The sequence below is a fragment of the Pseudopodoces humilis genome, chromosome 2, assembly GCF_049639895.1.
Source record: "Pseudopodoces humilis isolate 2021_Gansu_Grassland_sample_001 chromosome 2, ASM4963989v1, whole genome shotgun sequence".
Lineage (NCBI taxonomy): Eukaryota > Metazoa > Chordata > Aves > Passeriformes > Paridae > Pseudopodoces > Pseudopodoces humilis.
Genome location: NC_142201.1, coordinates 103,637,135 through 103,652,484, shown reverse-complemented (window position 1 = coordinate 103,652,484; position 15,350 = coordinate 103,637,135). Strand labels below are relative to the sequence as shown.

General features: G+C 37.7%; 1 protein-coding gene across 4 annotated transcripts in view; it reads left to right on the top strand.

The window, feature by feature from the left end:
* Nucleotides 1-15,350, top strand: part of USP25 (ubiquitin specific peptidase 25) — a 90,621-nt gene that overhangs the window by 63,393 nt on the left and 11,878 nt on the right. For 2 of the 4 annotated variants that reach the window (XM_014253580.2, XM_088068336.1), the window contains 7 exons: nucleotides 1,929-2,137; nucleotides 2,374-2,444; nucleotides 5,859-6,087; nucleotides 7,247-7,441; nucleotides 8,835-8,974; nucleotides 11,696-11,809; nucleotides 13,598-13,693. In XM_014253580.2, the coding sequence (XP_014109055.2) occupies nucleotides 1,929-2,137; nucleotides 2,374-2,444; nucleotides 5,859-6,087; nucleotides 7,247-7,441; nucleotides 8,835-8,974; nucleotides 11,696-11,809; nucleotides 13,598-13,693 (1,054 nt within the window). The remainder of the gene's footprint in view (nucleotides 1-1,928; nucleotides 2,138-2,373; nucleotides 2,445-5,858; nucleotides 6,088-7,246; nucleotides 7,442-8,834; nucleotides 8,975-11,695; nucleotides 11,810-13,597; nucleotides 13,694-15,350) is intronic. The other 2 variants (XM_014253581.2, XM_014253582.2) reach the window with 2 other exon arrangements.

The window sequence follows — 15,350 nt, the reverse complement described above, 5'->3', positions numbered from 1 at the left end:
TAAAGTACCAGACAGATAAATGTCCAGTAATGTTGTTTTTTGCCCTATTTAAGCTAGTAACTCAGTATAGAGGATTGAGTGTATGCTCAGTCAGTTTGCAGATGAGGCCCATCAGAAAAGGACCTGGGGGTGCTGGTCAGCAGTGACTGAACACCAGCTGTGCCCAGGTGGACAAGAAGCCAATGGCACCTGGTCTGTATCAGCAATGGTGTGGCAGCAGGACCAGGACAGTGACCGTCCCCCTGTGCTGGGCACTGGTGAGGTCACACCTCAGTCCTGTGCTCACTTTTGGGCTCCTCACTGCAAGAAGGACATTGAGGGGCATGTCCTGAGAAGGGAACAGAGCTGGGGAAGGGGTCTGGAGCACAAGTCTGATGAGGAGCAGCTGAGGGAGCTGGGGATGTTTGATCTGGAGAAAAGGAGGCTAAAGGGAGACCTGATCACTCACTATCTACAACTCCCTGACAGGAGGGTGTAGTCAGGTGGGAGCCAGCCTCTTCTCCCAGGTAAAACAAGTGACAGGACACAGGGAAACAGCCTCAAGTTGCACTAGAGGAGGTTTAGAATGGATATTAAGAAACATGTGTTCCCAGAAGGGGTTGTGATATATGCAGCATATGGAATATGCTGCCCAGGCAAGTGGTGGAGTCATCCCTGGAGGTATTTAAAATATGTGTAGATGTGGCACTGAGGGACGTGGTTTAGTGTTGGACTTGGCAGTGCTGGGTTAACGGTTGGACTCGATCATAGAAGTTTTCTCCAACCTAAATAATTATATGATAATATAGTATAACTTCTGATAAATGGACACTAACAGTTTATAACTTCGCTTTGTATATTGCATTTGGACAGTAGGGTTCTGTCTTCTGGGTCAGTCAAGATTGTTAAATTTGTTGTTCGGAGAAGTGAAGTACATGAATCTAAAAAGGCTTTAAAAAGATTTCCAATGCTTTACTGACATAATACCAGCAGAAATTGTGATGATAAGACAAACTTTTAAAAGTTACCATTACTTGCATGAAATGCAATACCAAAAGTAACAAAGTGCTTAAACTCCTTTATAGGAAGTTTTTTTTGTGGAAATGTAAGTATTGTGACATTTTTGTCCATCTTTAGAAACACCACAGCATGTCATATGGAGTGACATTTTCAGCTCTTAATGTTTTCAGAACTTTCTAAACTCCTGAAGAATCCAAGTTTCTCAGGCTTTATCATGATGCTGTACACAAAGTAAAAATTCAGTGGCATTCAAGATATTTAGATTCCTCTTACACATTGTCATTATATGGAGTTGATACTCCAGCTGATGGAAAGAGAAGAATCTGTAGCAAGTCTTCATTTTTATTACCCAGCTGCTCTTGCAGAATTTTCCTAAGATGGCTGCTTTGAAGTTTGAGTTCGAGTGATTTGGAACAAATTTAGATCAGTTGGTAGCACATTTCCAGAGTGGCATAAATATCAGAGGTCCCTTCATTATTGCTGTTCAGCTAATGTAAGTTGTAGGTAGGGCATTAGAAAATCTCTGCTAGGCATAAAACACATCAAGTTATTAAACTGAGAATTTGTGCTTTTATGGATTGTATGGTCATTGGCCATAAGATAAACTGCTGTGATTTGTCTCTCTGCCATTTGGCTGTAAATGTTTCAAACCAGTTTTTTACATGTATGACATGATTTGAAATTGCTCCATAGTGTTTCAAATAAAACAGACTTTGTTGTTGTGCTAATATGTAATACACCACAAAGCTTTCAGAATTTAAATACTAATTCCATGTTGCTATTGTAGTTACCTGTTCTGGATTGGACTTAAGGAAATCGTTAAATGCCTTTAAAATGCCCATTTTCAGATGAAAAGCTTATTTTTATGGTGCAACTTTTAGTCTATGTGATGATTCAATTTTTATATTCCATGCTTTGAATGAATGCAGCACAACAGAGCAGCAGGGGCCTTCATCATCAGATGTCCCAAGCACATCTCCTGTACAAAGATCAGTAATACATAAACCATTCACACAATCACGGATTCCCCCTGACCTGCCAATGCATCCGGCACCAAGGCACATCACGGAGGAGGAGCTGTCTGTCCTGGAGGGCTGTTTGCATCGCTGGAGGACTGAAGTAGAGAATGACACAAGAGGTAATGCCACACACTGGGGGAATGCATTTGCTGTAGGAAAGGATTTGTCAAAGTGGGGGAGATCTTTCATCCAAGGAGGTTTAGCGTTTGGTGTGTAGATAGATGTTCCATGTGTGAAATACACCCCTGTTGGGGCTTGTTGGCTTTGTTTGGCTGGTTGTTTGGCTTTTCCTGAGTTGTAGTTGTGTGCAGTTATACAGCCTTGTGGAAGAGAGGTTCTTTCTTCTCTTTTTCAGATTTACAAGAAAGTATATCTAGAATACATCGGACAATTGAATTGATGTACTCTGACAAAACAATGGTCCAAGTAAGTACAGTTTTGGCATGAAATAATTGAAAATAGACCCTTTTTGGGACTTTTAAAAAGTTCTTAGATTTGCTTGAAAACAAAGCAAGTATACAGCAATTATGTAGTGTTTTAGAAGTTTTGTTGGAAAGTCATAATGGGTTTTGTAAGTCCTTTAATTGTGCACAGTCAGATGAAAGACAGTGTTAGAGTATTTCACAGGTGACGTGCTTAAATTCAGGCAACTGTGATGAAAAGCCCAAATATGTTCTATCTCTGATCCCCGTTTTTCAGTTGAACGCAGATTTGCACAACAAAATTTTCTTGCCTTGATTTGCCCATATTGCTCAGTAACCTTTTGGCTTTAAGGTGGTGAAGCATTAGACACAGGAAAGTATTATTTACTTTGGTGCTTAGTGCCACTGTGCTAATACATGGAAATTCCAGGCTCCTGATTTTGATTTGTAGATAGTCCCAGTGAGTGGTTTTGTTGCTATTGGCTTGGTTTTTTATTTTGTTGTTTTTTTGGGTTTTTTAAACTTTGTCTAGATTATGTATCAGTCACAGCTTTGATTATTAAACTGTCTTCTAGCAAATTCTCATTCTGTGTAATCTAAGTAGTGTTTTTAGAATGTCTTACTGTGGAGTTGCGGCTCTTCTGCGAATTCTTATGTTCACATACTCATGTTCTCTCACTCTGACAGGTTTTAAGGTTAAGGATTACTTCCTCTGTTACTTTCTGTTAGTAAAAAAAACTATTTTCATTCCAAGTAAGATCTATTCAGCTTACAGTTTTCCTTGAGGTATGTCTTCATTTTGTACATGGCTTCTAATAGTTACTGGCAGCTGAACTCTGATGTTAAGGATTTCAGGCAGATTTGCCTAGATGACTTTCTTTAAGCTTGCTACTAGCAGGCACATTTTTTCCTTAATATTTGCGTTATAAAAAGAAGGCCACAGACTACATGTCATCTAACAGTAATATTAATTGACTTGCATCTGAGTAGTCTACCTATGTTGTCTTAGGTGTTGTAGGAGGAAATACCTCTGGATAGCAAAGACTAGTCAGCCGTCATTACAAAACACAGAGATTACTTAGTAAAACACAAAGTAGGTGCTGAACCAGTCTAAAATCAGGCTGGAAGGGAAGCTGCCCTGCAGCTCAGCTGGTTTGTCCCTGTGGTTGTTTTGGCACAAGAGCAAGGAGGCAGGTGTGCAGAACTGTCTACTTTTCCCCCCTATCTCTGTCACTGGGTGATTTGATAGCTGGGTATTGCCCCATTCCCTGGGGGCAGTTTCACAGTACTGTCTTACAGATATGTTTCCCTCTGCACAATTGCAGGGTTGCAGTCTTGAAGTCAAGTTCTAGGCACGCATTTTTAAGACAAATGTATAATATTTGCAGAATGCTTCTTAGTGTATTTATGAACTATTTGAAAAGCTCTTTCTCTTCTCCTTTTGTCCTTTTGGATTCTAAGGTGATACAGTAGTCCATAAAACCTTTGTCAAATTGTCATATGAAATACATTCCCAAAATCTTTGTTTCATTCTCCTGAATGAATATTTCATCAGCTGCTTATTTATTTCCTTCCTTCTGTGAACTTGCTGTTGATAAAGAGACACAACTGTTTTTTTTTCTGTGGGAGTTCATCTTTGATATAGCAGCTTTGACAGACCTGTTCTGTAGCTAGATGTGATGGGGTTGGTGAAGCTCCATTCCTGGTTCACAAGTAGTAAGTGTAAACTAAGAAGTTTAATGCCATCTATGTTTGTGTTGCTTTATATAATATATATCACATATATATTATATACTGTATTATTACAAGAGGTGCCTGTTGGCACTGAACTCACCTGTCCCCTGGTCACAGACCTCTGAGGAAAGCCTTCCTGAAAGCTCAGTGTGCATGACTGACAGCTGCTTCTCCTGACTTGGAGGAAAGAGTGGGGACCCTCAAGCTGACCCAGTTAGCATGGTTTGAAGTAAAACTATTTAAATTTAATGAGGATTTTTAGTTCCTGATTTTAGGGTAAGAAAATTTTATTTTGACAAAGTCTAAAGAGTCATGTTTTTTTAAATCAGGATCTGCATAGATTTTCGTGCATATACACAGGCTTGCAGTCATTTTAAGGAGGCTTTCATACTGGTTTTATAACAGATGTTAAAAACCCCGGCGCATTCAGATTTAAGGACTTGCTAGGATTTCTTCCGTGTATACTTTTTGTGTTTGGGAGATTTAGAGTGTGGTTTGGTCTCTGAAATGACAGGCTGTTTGATTCCAGCTTCTGTGCAGTCACTCTGCTTTACAGTTCAAGGGGAGTTGAAAAATCTCCATCACTTGCATATAGCCTGGAAGAGAATTATCAGGTTAAAAATAACTTCAAGGAATTTCTCCAGTCACAGTTATGTGTGTATTTACAAGTGTTGCATCACTCAAACAATATTCGTGAAAAATACTGAGTACACCTTGAGTTAAAGAGACTCTTTATCTTCAGTCCAGATTGTGAAACCAGTACAAGCTGGTTTTGGGGTTTTTCATTCCAGCTGAGCTGTTGTCATTGAGGCACACTGGGCAGAGCAGGGAAGCTTAGCTTTCCCTTTTATGTTGCATGTGCTATTCCAGCAGGTTAAAATGAGTCAATCACTAAGATGTTTTCAAAAGACTCATAGGTAAGGAAGAACTCATTCATTCTGCTTCTCTTTCTCCTTCAGATTCCCAGTTACTTAGGTAGAAACTAAGTTTCCTATTGTTCTTACCTGTTGGTTTACAGATGTAGCCTGGAATTCATTTTATACTGCTCCTAGAGACTGCTATCATCCTTTCCCTCAGGAGGAGGAGAGGGCCTTATCAGGTCTTCCATGCTTTATTTAGCTTTTCTTGATACAGTTAAAATACAGGAAAATAGTTGTATTCCTATTCTGCTGTAGGAATTTTATTTTTGGGAAACTGAAGCAGGTATTAATTTAAATAAATTCTTTTACTGGCACACAGAAAACTCTGAGTTTATTACCTTGGATTTGCATGTATCTTTCCAGACTTTTTGACAGGTTTACCAGGTTGGAACTGAAGCAAATCAAAGACAGTCAAGGCTGACTTATTTGAGGGTTTTTTTGGTAGATACAGTGAAGGTAGGACTATTAAGGAATTAAGAAAAGAGGATGCGTGGCAGTAAAGACAGCAGAGTAGACATTTATATTGTACACTAATATTTTTAAAATGATCTCCTGTAACAAGTAGGGGTAAGTAACACAGTTCTGAGTCCTTAGGTTGCTTGCTAGTTTTACTTGTTTTTCCTCTGTGTTGTGTTTTGATCCTGATTAACTTTATTTCTGTTACTTTTGTTCCATGTAGCAATTATTGCTGGTATACAATAGGAACTAAATGCTGTCAAGGAGGGTTTGATATTTATTTTATTTTCTGTTTTTTTTTTTTTAAGGTTCCTTATAGGTTGCATGCTGTCCTAGTTCATGAGGGTCAAGCGAATGCAGGCCACTACTGGGCATATATTTATGACCACCACCAGAACAGATGGATGAAATATAATGACATTTCTGTGACAAAGTCAACTTGGGAAGAGTTGGAACGGGACTCTTTTGGTGGTTACAGGAATGCCAGTGCATATTGTTTAATGTATATCAATGACAAGGAGCAGTACTTGATACAAGGTAAGGTTACCGACACAGATTCTGCATGATAGAGAATAGCTGAACACGTTGGTAAAGCAAACTTCTTTTAGATGGATTTCCAGATTTGTGAAATGTTTTTAATAGTTATCTTAAGTTTTATTCCTGTTCCTCACAAACTCTTTGCTAATTTGTAAATATTTTAGAGAAGGGATTGCAGAATTTTGGAGGGTTTATGATAAGATTAGAAGGGAAGTATGGAAATAGAGAAATTAGCCTTTTGACATTAAAATCCTCATGCAGCTCCTTTTTTTCCTCTAAGCCTCAGAACCCTCATACACTCTGCTGGAGTGTGGAAACTTGAAAGCTTATGCAGTAAATTGAATGTGAATAACTTAGCCCTACCAACCACACATCAAACCTACGTAGTACATGGGTTGGGAAATTTTATTCAGGTTATGTAGGAGTATGGAGCTATAAGGCTTTGTATGGAAGTGTTTAAAGAGAGGACAGAGATCCCTTAGCACAAAGTTTTTGATAATGGTAGACAGAGAGCTGTCTGTGAAAGTGTCCAGAAATTCAGTAGAAGGTCATGGAAAATACTCAGGTTCCTGTTTTTTCATAGGGCAGAAGGCTCAAGAGCTCATTTGTTCAGTTTTTAAATGACAGCCTGTATTACCCTTGACATTCCTAGGATGCCAACTTGGTGTTGTGCTTGAAGCCATAGAGTGTTTGGGCCCTGTAGGCTGCCTGTGCCATTCCAATTAAATCTGAGGCCTGCTCTCACTGCAGGGCAGTTACTGCTGGAGGATCCCTCTGGGATACCCTTGCAGAGACCATTCTCAAAACAAAAGGAAGATTACTCAGCTTAGCTGGTGTTCTTATCAGCTGGCTTTGAGAATTCCTGTAGGTCCACTCTCCAACTCTCCTTCCCTTTTTCTCTTGGGAAGTTCAGTTATGTCCAGCTCTCTGTGGCCGTAATACAGTCAAGCAACAGTGGGGATTTTGTGAGTATTCTCTGAATGTTCACATAGAGTGCTCAACAGATAGTAAAACCAGTTAAAACTAATATAGTTTTGGAGGTTTGGTGTTACACTGTACATTTCTGGTAATTCACTTGAGGGTATCTGCTGAACATATTTTCTACTTTCTTTTGTCCTGTTCTTTCTTTTTCTGAAACTTCTATTTCATGTTACCACAGAGGAGTTCAACAAAGAAACAGGGCAAATCCTTGTTGGAATGGACACACTGCCTTCTGATCTAAGGGACTATGTCAAAGAAGACAATAAACGTTTTGAAAAAGAACTTGAAGAGTGGGATGCAGAACTTGCTCAGAAAACACAGCAGGAGAAATTATCTCAGATACCTAGGGCACCAGCACCCTCACCTGCTCCAGGTTAGCTGTTTCTACCTGTTCGGAAAAGGAGTAGGACCTAAAGTCACTGGGGCTTTTATATAAAATTTTACAGTGTAACAAAGGAAGAAAAAGTTAATTTGTGTTATCTTGAATAACAGCTATTTACTTGGCCAAGGTAACTATACTTGAAGTTGTTGGGGTGGGTTTTTGCATTTCATTTTTTATTTAAAGAAAATAATTATTCATTGGGTTTTTTTCCCCCTTATAGAAACTGAGGCTTTTTAAGACAGGTCTCACCAGTCTGTTTTGAGGATTTGTTAGTCTGTAAATAATGTGTTTCTTCTATTCAAGATGATTTAGTGTGAGACCTACAATCAAATTTTAAATTAGAACAGCATTTAGATCTGAAGAGCAGAATAATGTATTTGGGGCAATGCATTGAATAGATTTAATGATAGTAGGGCTGGCTTAAGAAGTTACTTTAGAAGTGTGGAAGTGAGGGGAGTTAAAATTGTGGAAAAGATTCTGACCAGCAACTGAGAGGCCAATGCTTGTAGGAACCCAGCTAATAAGGAGCACTGGCAATCTGATTATAAACCAGAGCTGCCAGGTTTTTGGTAACATCCACCTCTTGCTCCATTGCAGTAGGCTGTGTATGCTGTGTGAAAGATGACATGATGAATTTTCTGCCTAGGTGTTCTCATTGCTGTATGTGAGACCTAAAGATTGAACATACATTTCTCATAATTATGTGTGACTGCAAAATGAGTGTAAGAAGTGCAGTGATTTAATGGCATTGTTTGTTTTGTAAACTCTACGGAGAGTTGCTTCATCTTTTGTTATGTTTTGAGTTCACAAACACTTAGAGATTCATGCTATTTCTTTTGTTAGTAAAAGACAGTAGAAAATGAATGTTTAATCTCACAAAATTTGGTTTCATCATGTAAGGAATATAAGACATTATACTAATCAATTTATTGCTCTCAAGTGGAGGAGACTGAGATCTCTCTTAAGGCAGAAAAATATAATGTGTTTATTATTTTACAAAGTAAAAATAAATCTTGCATTCAAATGCCTGGAGGTCATTCCATATGTTGAATCTGTTTCCCACAGAAACTCCAGCTAGAATCTCACCTTTGTTCTCAGTCATCCTTGAGACTGATTAATGAACACCCCTCACTCAGGAGCTTTAATGGGTCTATAGACAGGATGGGTCTGTTCTTCCTCATATAAAATCAGGGATCCATTTGTAGGAAAGTGTTTAAAATTACAGGAGACATATACTGGTATAAAGTTGTATTTGTGAATTGTATGATCTACCCTGCATTTTCTATGTGCTTAACTTACTTATGAGCCAGTGATCCAAAAAAAAAATCAATTTAAAATTCATGCTTATGTTAACATACAAAATTATGTTATTTCTGTCATTAAGTTCAAGCAGGAGAACCAGAATATTTAGAGCAGCCATCAAGAACTGATATTTCAAAGCACTTAAAAGAAGATTCTGTACAAGCAATCAATAAAGCTTTAGCTGAACAAGAAGATAGAGGTCCAGAAGCTATAATGGATACGGTGAGGATATTTTGAAGCTTGAAATACTTCTTTTGCTTTTATTTTACAAGTGAAAATGATACAAAAGCTGATAAAAGGGTGTGAGTCTGGAAACTTTGAACTGAAAATTGCTTTTTCTTCAGGGACTGTCCAGCACTAAAGTTCATCCAGAAACTGTGTACAACAGTAATGGGTGTAGTGCAAAAGAAAAACTAAGATAGGTGTTCTCTAGGGGATTAAAGTGCTTGTCAGGTGTACAGCATATTGTTCAAATTACAATCAGCTGTTTGTGCCCACCATATTTTAAAAAATGTTTGATGATCCCATGTATTTTTGAGGAGTAGACATTGACAGACTTGAAAAATAATGCTTTAGACAGTCAAGTTTTTATCTGGGAAATATAAGAATATAATTGAGTTCCTTTGACAGACCTGTGGAAGTTAATGTAGCTTTCAAAAATAAGGGATTTTTCAGCAGTATTCTGTAGCTTTAATGCAGATTCACAACTTGACGAAAATAATTTTTTGTGATTCATAGGATGCCTATATTAACTTGAAATGTCCATAATAATGTGTTGGGTGTTTCTGATTCCACTTGGTGTGAAGTATACTAAGAGGAATGGCACATTAACTATTTTATGGGTTATTAATGAAACTAGTATTTGACATTTTTTTCTTTCAGCAAATATTTTTTTTTTCCTTCCCTCTAAGTATGTAGATAAATGACAAATGTGTTTGCCACAAAACTAAATGCCATTAAAACAATATATATACATCTGTCTTGGAACTTTATCCATAAATATACAGTATGGCTTCCTTAGGTGTCCCTAGTAACCACGAAGGATATGAACAGTTTAGATCTGTGCAAAATGCTTCCTAAGATCAGGTATGAATCCTCATTAAACAGAAGCAGTCTGGCCCCAGATACCTTGCAGTCTTTGAAAATTATGTGACAGCTTGTTGGAACCCTGTTGACCTGCTGGGTTTTCCACCCCTCCGGTGGTGTCAGGAAGGCAGGGAAGCACACTTCCTCCACTAAACTGAAATTGAAGCTAACAGGGAAACTCACCTAACTCTGGGTGAAGAGATGCTCTGCCACTAAAGCCTTAGGTTGCTGCGTATTGGCCTTTTTTGAGTTCTCAGAACAGCTTAGTATTTAATATGTGTTACTCCAGCTGAAGAGGTGGCTATGAAGATACCAAAAGGCATGATAAAATACCTTTTATAAAGCTGTCCCTCTTCCAGGGTTTCTGGCACCATCCTAGTGGGAGGTGAAAGTATCTTAGACTTTTTTCCATGGATCAAGTGTTGTAGTTAAGGATAATGGCACTTGTTACAGTGGACAGACATTGCACTTCACAAGACTGGTTGGGGAACACCACGACCTGTTTAATGAGAAAAAAAACCCCAAACAACAAACCATGCAAACATTATTTAGAAATAAATGTACTTGAGCTGTTAAAGTAAATTTCTAGTTAATCTGAAGGTACTCTGTTAACATTTAAAAGCTGTTCTCAGTATCCCCAAATTTCACTTATGCAGAATTGTGCTTCCTTCTCAGTATATCAGCATGCTTTCTAATTATTCTGTTTCCTTATGCATTCAGACATGCAGGCATGTATTCCATTACTTCACTTTTTCTTTGTCCATTTTTAAAAGAAGGAAGCCAACATCAGCACATAACAGGATTATAGGTTATTCATCACATATTCATTTTGTCCATTTTATGACTTTTGTCCTTTTTTTCTGCCCTCTTATTGCACAGCCTTCCTTTGTATTTATACAGTTTTGAGTGTAAATAGATACTGAGTATGTTTTTGGAATGTTTGTTAAAAGGTGAGGCTATGGTTACAGCTCCAGAAGAAGTAGTCTAGCACTTTGCCATTGCCTGGATTAGAGTCAAGGTTTAAGTTCTGCAGTTGTTGCAAACTGCCTTTTAGTCAGTGATAGACCACAGGAACCAAGATTTGTCTCCATTGTTATTTAAAACTTCGTTTAACACACCAAGAATTTTAGTGACTAGGATAATCTTCTCCTGATTTTCTAATTAATTACTCTTCTAAAAAATAAACCAGTTGAATGTAATGCTCTTTGAAATATTTTTTAAAATATCTCGATTGTTAGAGGCTTTTTGTTTTTTTTTTTCTCCCAGAGCATCAGGAAATGTTAGCTTTTAGTTTGTTTCTATCCTTTAGTGTGACTTCATCAGGTATTTTAGATACGAGGTATCTGACCTGGCCCTCTTCAAGGCCAGACTGGACAGGTCCCTGAGCAACCTGATCTAGTGGGTGGCGTCTTTAGGACTAGATGATCTTTGAGGTCCCTTCCTAAACTATTCTGATATTTTATGATATAATTAGTAATTTTGGGGTGAAATGTACAAAAAAATTGTAGTTCACAGACTTATCCTTTGCCAGATGGCTTAAATTTATAATGGATATTAGAGTTGTAATACTGGTATACTGACCTCTAAAGGTAGAATTAGTGAATAAAGAACAAATGAAATAATTTTAGTAATTATGGCTTAATTTTAAAATCTACTGCTTAAAAGATTATAAATATCAGTTATATTCTCTAATTAGATACAGTTTCTGATTTTTTTCAGAATTTCAGCAGTAGACATCATTGTACTAGAACAGCCTGTCAGTTTGCATCTCTCCATAATTTCACTGTATTTTCTGATGATTATTATGATTATTCTTTTTTTCCCCAAACACGTACTGATAATGGTTTTCTTCTGCAGAGCTCTGCTAATGCCCCAGCTCAAGCAGCTCCTACCCAGCGAGTGGTAGAGGTGGCGATCCCTGATGTAGGGACTTTTGTGATTGAGTCAGAGGAGGGGGGTTATGACGATGAGGTACCTCTGATTGCAGTTGTGTGCACCGCTCCTCCTCGGTGCTTCCCTGTGCTGCCTGATGAGAATTTTTGGCATGTTTGCACACTGTGACACCTAACAGACTTCTGCAAAACTAAATGCTTAGCGAATTGTAATCTTTAACAATGTCATAGTTTGCCATGAAATATGGAAGGAAAGCACTACAAACTCTGAATTGGGCACGCTTTGCATGGTACCGTTTACACTGGAGGTGTATTTGTCTCTTCAGCTGTGGAGGTTGAATGTTCGTGTTAGGCCAGGTAGCCTTCAAAATGCTGGTGATCAACTGCACACTGCTGCATTATTGAAAAGGTGACAGGACACTGAGGGATGTGTTTGTGCTTTCTTGTCAATCCAGTAAAGCTCATGTTCAAGTCTGATCTCTTATTTGCCATGATTAAGCTTTTCAGGCTCTGGGGATTAAATTAGCCATGGAAATAGCCTGAAACTGATACAGCTGGTAGAACTGAAACTTGAAAAATCTTAGAAATAATTAAGACTCAGGGTGGTACATGTGCCTGATACCACTTGAGGAATAATTGAGGGGCCCATTGTTTTTCTGAGAGCCGCTGTTTTTTGCTGCCTAGTTTCAGCAGTCGAAAGCAACAGTGCTGGTCATCAAACTGCCCTGCCTCGTCACTGCTTACTCCCCATTTTGTTTTGGTTGGGAATAGAGTTGGTGCAGCCCATATTCTCGGGGGTCTGAAGATGGGTTCTTGGGGAGCTTTACCTTCCCTAGGCAAATGGATATTTCAGGTCATTCTGCCCTGGAAGTGTGATCAGTTATAACTGGGAGGATGGGGTGAGGAATAAAATGGCTTAATTGACATTATCACACTGAGTTTAGCTTCTCATAGATGTGTAGTCTTCACCTTGAAAGAAATGAGGATTTAACCTCATACAATGACCTGCTTGTTTGTTTGTTTTTACTTTTGTCTCCATGCCATTGTCTTTCTAGAGGATAACTTTCCTGCCTATTTCCCTGTTCTTTTTGTGAGTGTATTCACTTTTTCTTAATGTTTTTATGTGTGGGAGACTTGCAAGGAGTTTAAGATCCTTCATCGTTGGTTGCTGTGCCAGCAGTACTTTGGGAAGGGAGAAAGGGAGTGTTTCCCTTTGCTTACAGATAAAAAGGAGAAAGGCTTTTCTGAGTAGCTTGACTGTATCAAATTATTTGTAACTGATGTGAATAGCAGCAGGAGGTGTCTGGTGTTTGTTAGTTGTGTTGAGTTTGATGTTTTAAGAATTTGTGTGCACATGCCTCAGGGATTGATTGCATTTGCAGCAGTGAGTCTCTTATTTTGACCTTGAAATATGCATTAAATACAGGTGGTATCATTTTCCATGGCTTTAGTGCAGTATATCTGAAGTGTGATTGGATGATTTTCATTCTTGAAACTTATTTTAATTCTTAGATGGCCATGGGTAGCACTCACTCAGTGTGCAGTTTCTGCTTGGTACTAATGCTGAACTGTGCATGTTCTTTTCCTGGGAAGTTTGGTCCATGTGACTTTTTTGACACTGTTTTCTTCCTTTTTTTTTTCTTTCTTTCTTGTAAGATTCCTTTAATGTTGTTACAGTAAAACTGTATATACACATGCCATGATTTGATTTGCAGAATATGCTCACCAGATCTGTATTGAAATGTGCCATATCAATATATGCATGCATTAAGTTGCTTTTTCATCTTGCATGAGACTAAAAGCATATTGAATTTAGTCATTAAAATATTAATCATTCAAAACTTTTACCTTAAATCCCTTGTGGCAGGTCATGCTGACCCCGAACATGCAAGGTATTATCATGGCTATAGGTAAAGCCAGGAATGTTTATGACAGGTGTGGGCCAGAAGCAGGGTTCTTTAAGGTACAACTAACATTTTCAACTTTTTCTCCTCTGACTTTTCCTATTAGATATGCTATTCCCTCTACCCCTTTCTGTATATAAAGTCTTTTCCAGCATTTATACGTACTTGTCTATATCAATCCCTCATTTAGATATTTCTCCCTTAAAAAATAGACAGATACTTGCTCTGTTGATATCAGTAGCTCATATACTTTTCTGCATTTTAGCTTTTTAATAATAGTAGTAGCGAATAACATAATAGTAACATGAAACCTAGATGTGTAATCAGTAAAAGTATATGGGTTTTTTCTCCTGTTAGTAATAAAACTCAGGCTTTTGCTAAACTGTGGGACATCAGGATTTTTTTACCCAGAGACTTTTCAGTCATTTATTGTTTATTTCAAAGAGATGTTCTTGGATTGTACTCCATAAAAGATTTTTAATAAATTTAAATTTAAATTGCTTACTTTTGTGTAACCACATCGGTGTCAATACTATTTATTTAAGCACTTTTTTATTACTGGGAATTAGATGTTGGCTTTTTACAGTGATAAGTCTTCACTGTGACACCAGATTTAAGAATGCGTTCATTTTCTTAAATACACAAACTTCTAAGCACCTTAAGCTTGTGGCCTTTCAAATTTTCAGGCTTCTAGAAAGGGAATTGCTTTGACATGATCTAAAATGTAAAATCCTCTCAAATGTGATTTGGAGAGGAGAAGGAAGTTTCTTGCTTGTCATTGAGTAGCGGTCTGTTTTCTTCTTAATGGTGTACTTCCATTAGAAGAAATTATAAAAGCACAAAACCCCCCAACAGGAAACAAACAAACAAAAAAACGCTACCATCACCACCAAAAAGTTCTGCACCCCTCGGTAAGGAAACTGAAACCTCATGGGTTGGTTGGTTTGTCTGTGGGGGGGGGGGTTGAAGTGGATACTTACAGAAGGCTTATAACCAAAATGTGTTTGCAGGGCTGTCTCTGCTAACTGTGCCTGATCTCAGGGAAGGGAGAGACACTTGCCACAGCCTCTGTTCAGTGAAACTGGGCTTGTTTGGGATTCAGCACTGGTTGCTTTTTTGGTTTTTTTCAAATTTATTAATGAAAATACATAAACTGATTTTAAGTTGAAAAAAAATCGTCATATGATCAAATCACTCCTTACCAGAAAGTTCAAATATATCTATTTTTTTAATATAAAGGGTGTTTTGATAATGTTAAACCAGAAAATTAGTTCAAAATAAAACTATATTTAATGCTTTAGAGTTATCAAAACAATGCTTGGTTGAAATGATTTTCAGTCTTTAATTTTGAATCCTTAAACATTTAGGCTTCACAGGAGCAAAATGTCTTTGAGTGAGAAAATGTTTTGACATAAAGTAGAAAACTTTCCTTACTCATTTTCTGCTGAATCGTGTTTGCAGTAGCTTAGAACAGGAGAAATTGAAGAAATGCATTAGTATGAAGGGATGCAGATGAAGTGGGGCTGTTTTGGGAACAAAGTTTTTGTTTCAGGATGCATCAGATGAAATTTCATGTTTTCCCATAAGTTACTATAAAAGGTCCTATGATGTCTTTTAATACCATTACTGTGTTCCTTTGTGTTGTTTTTTATGAAATTAGTGTTTTCAGAAAACTGGAAGGGGTTCTATATCTTTGTTTTACAGTGTTACTTAGGT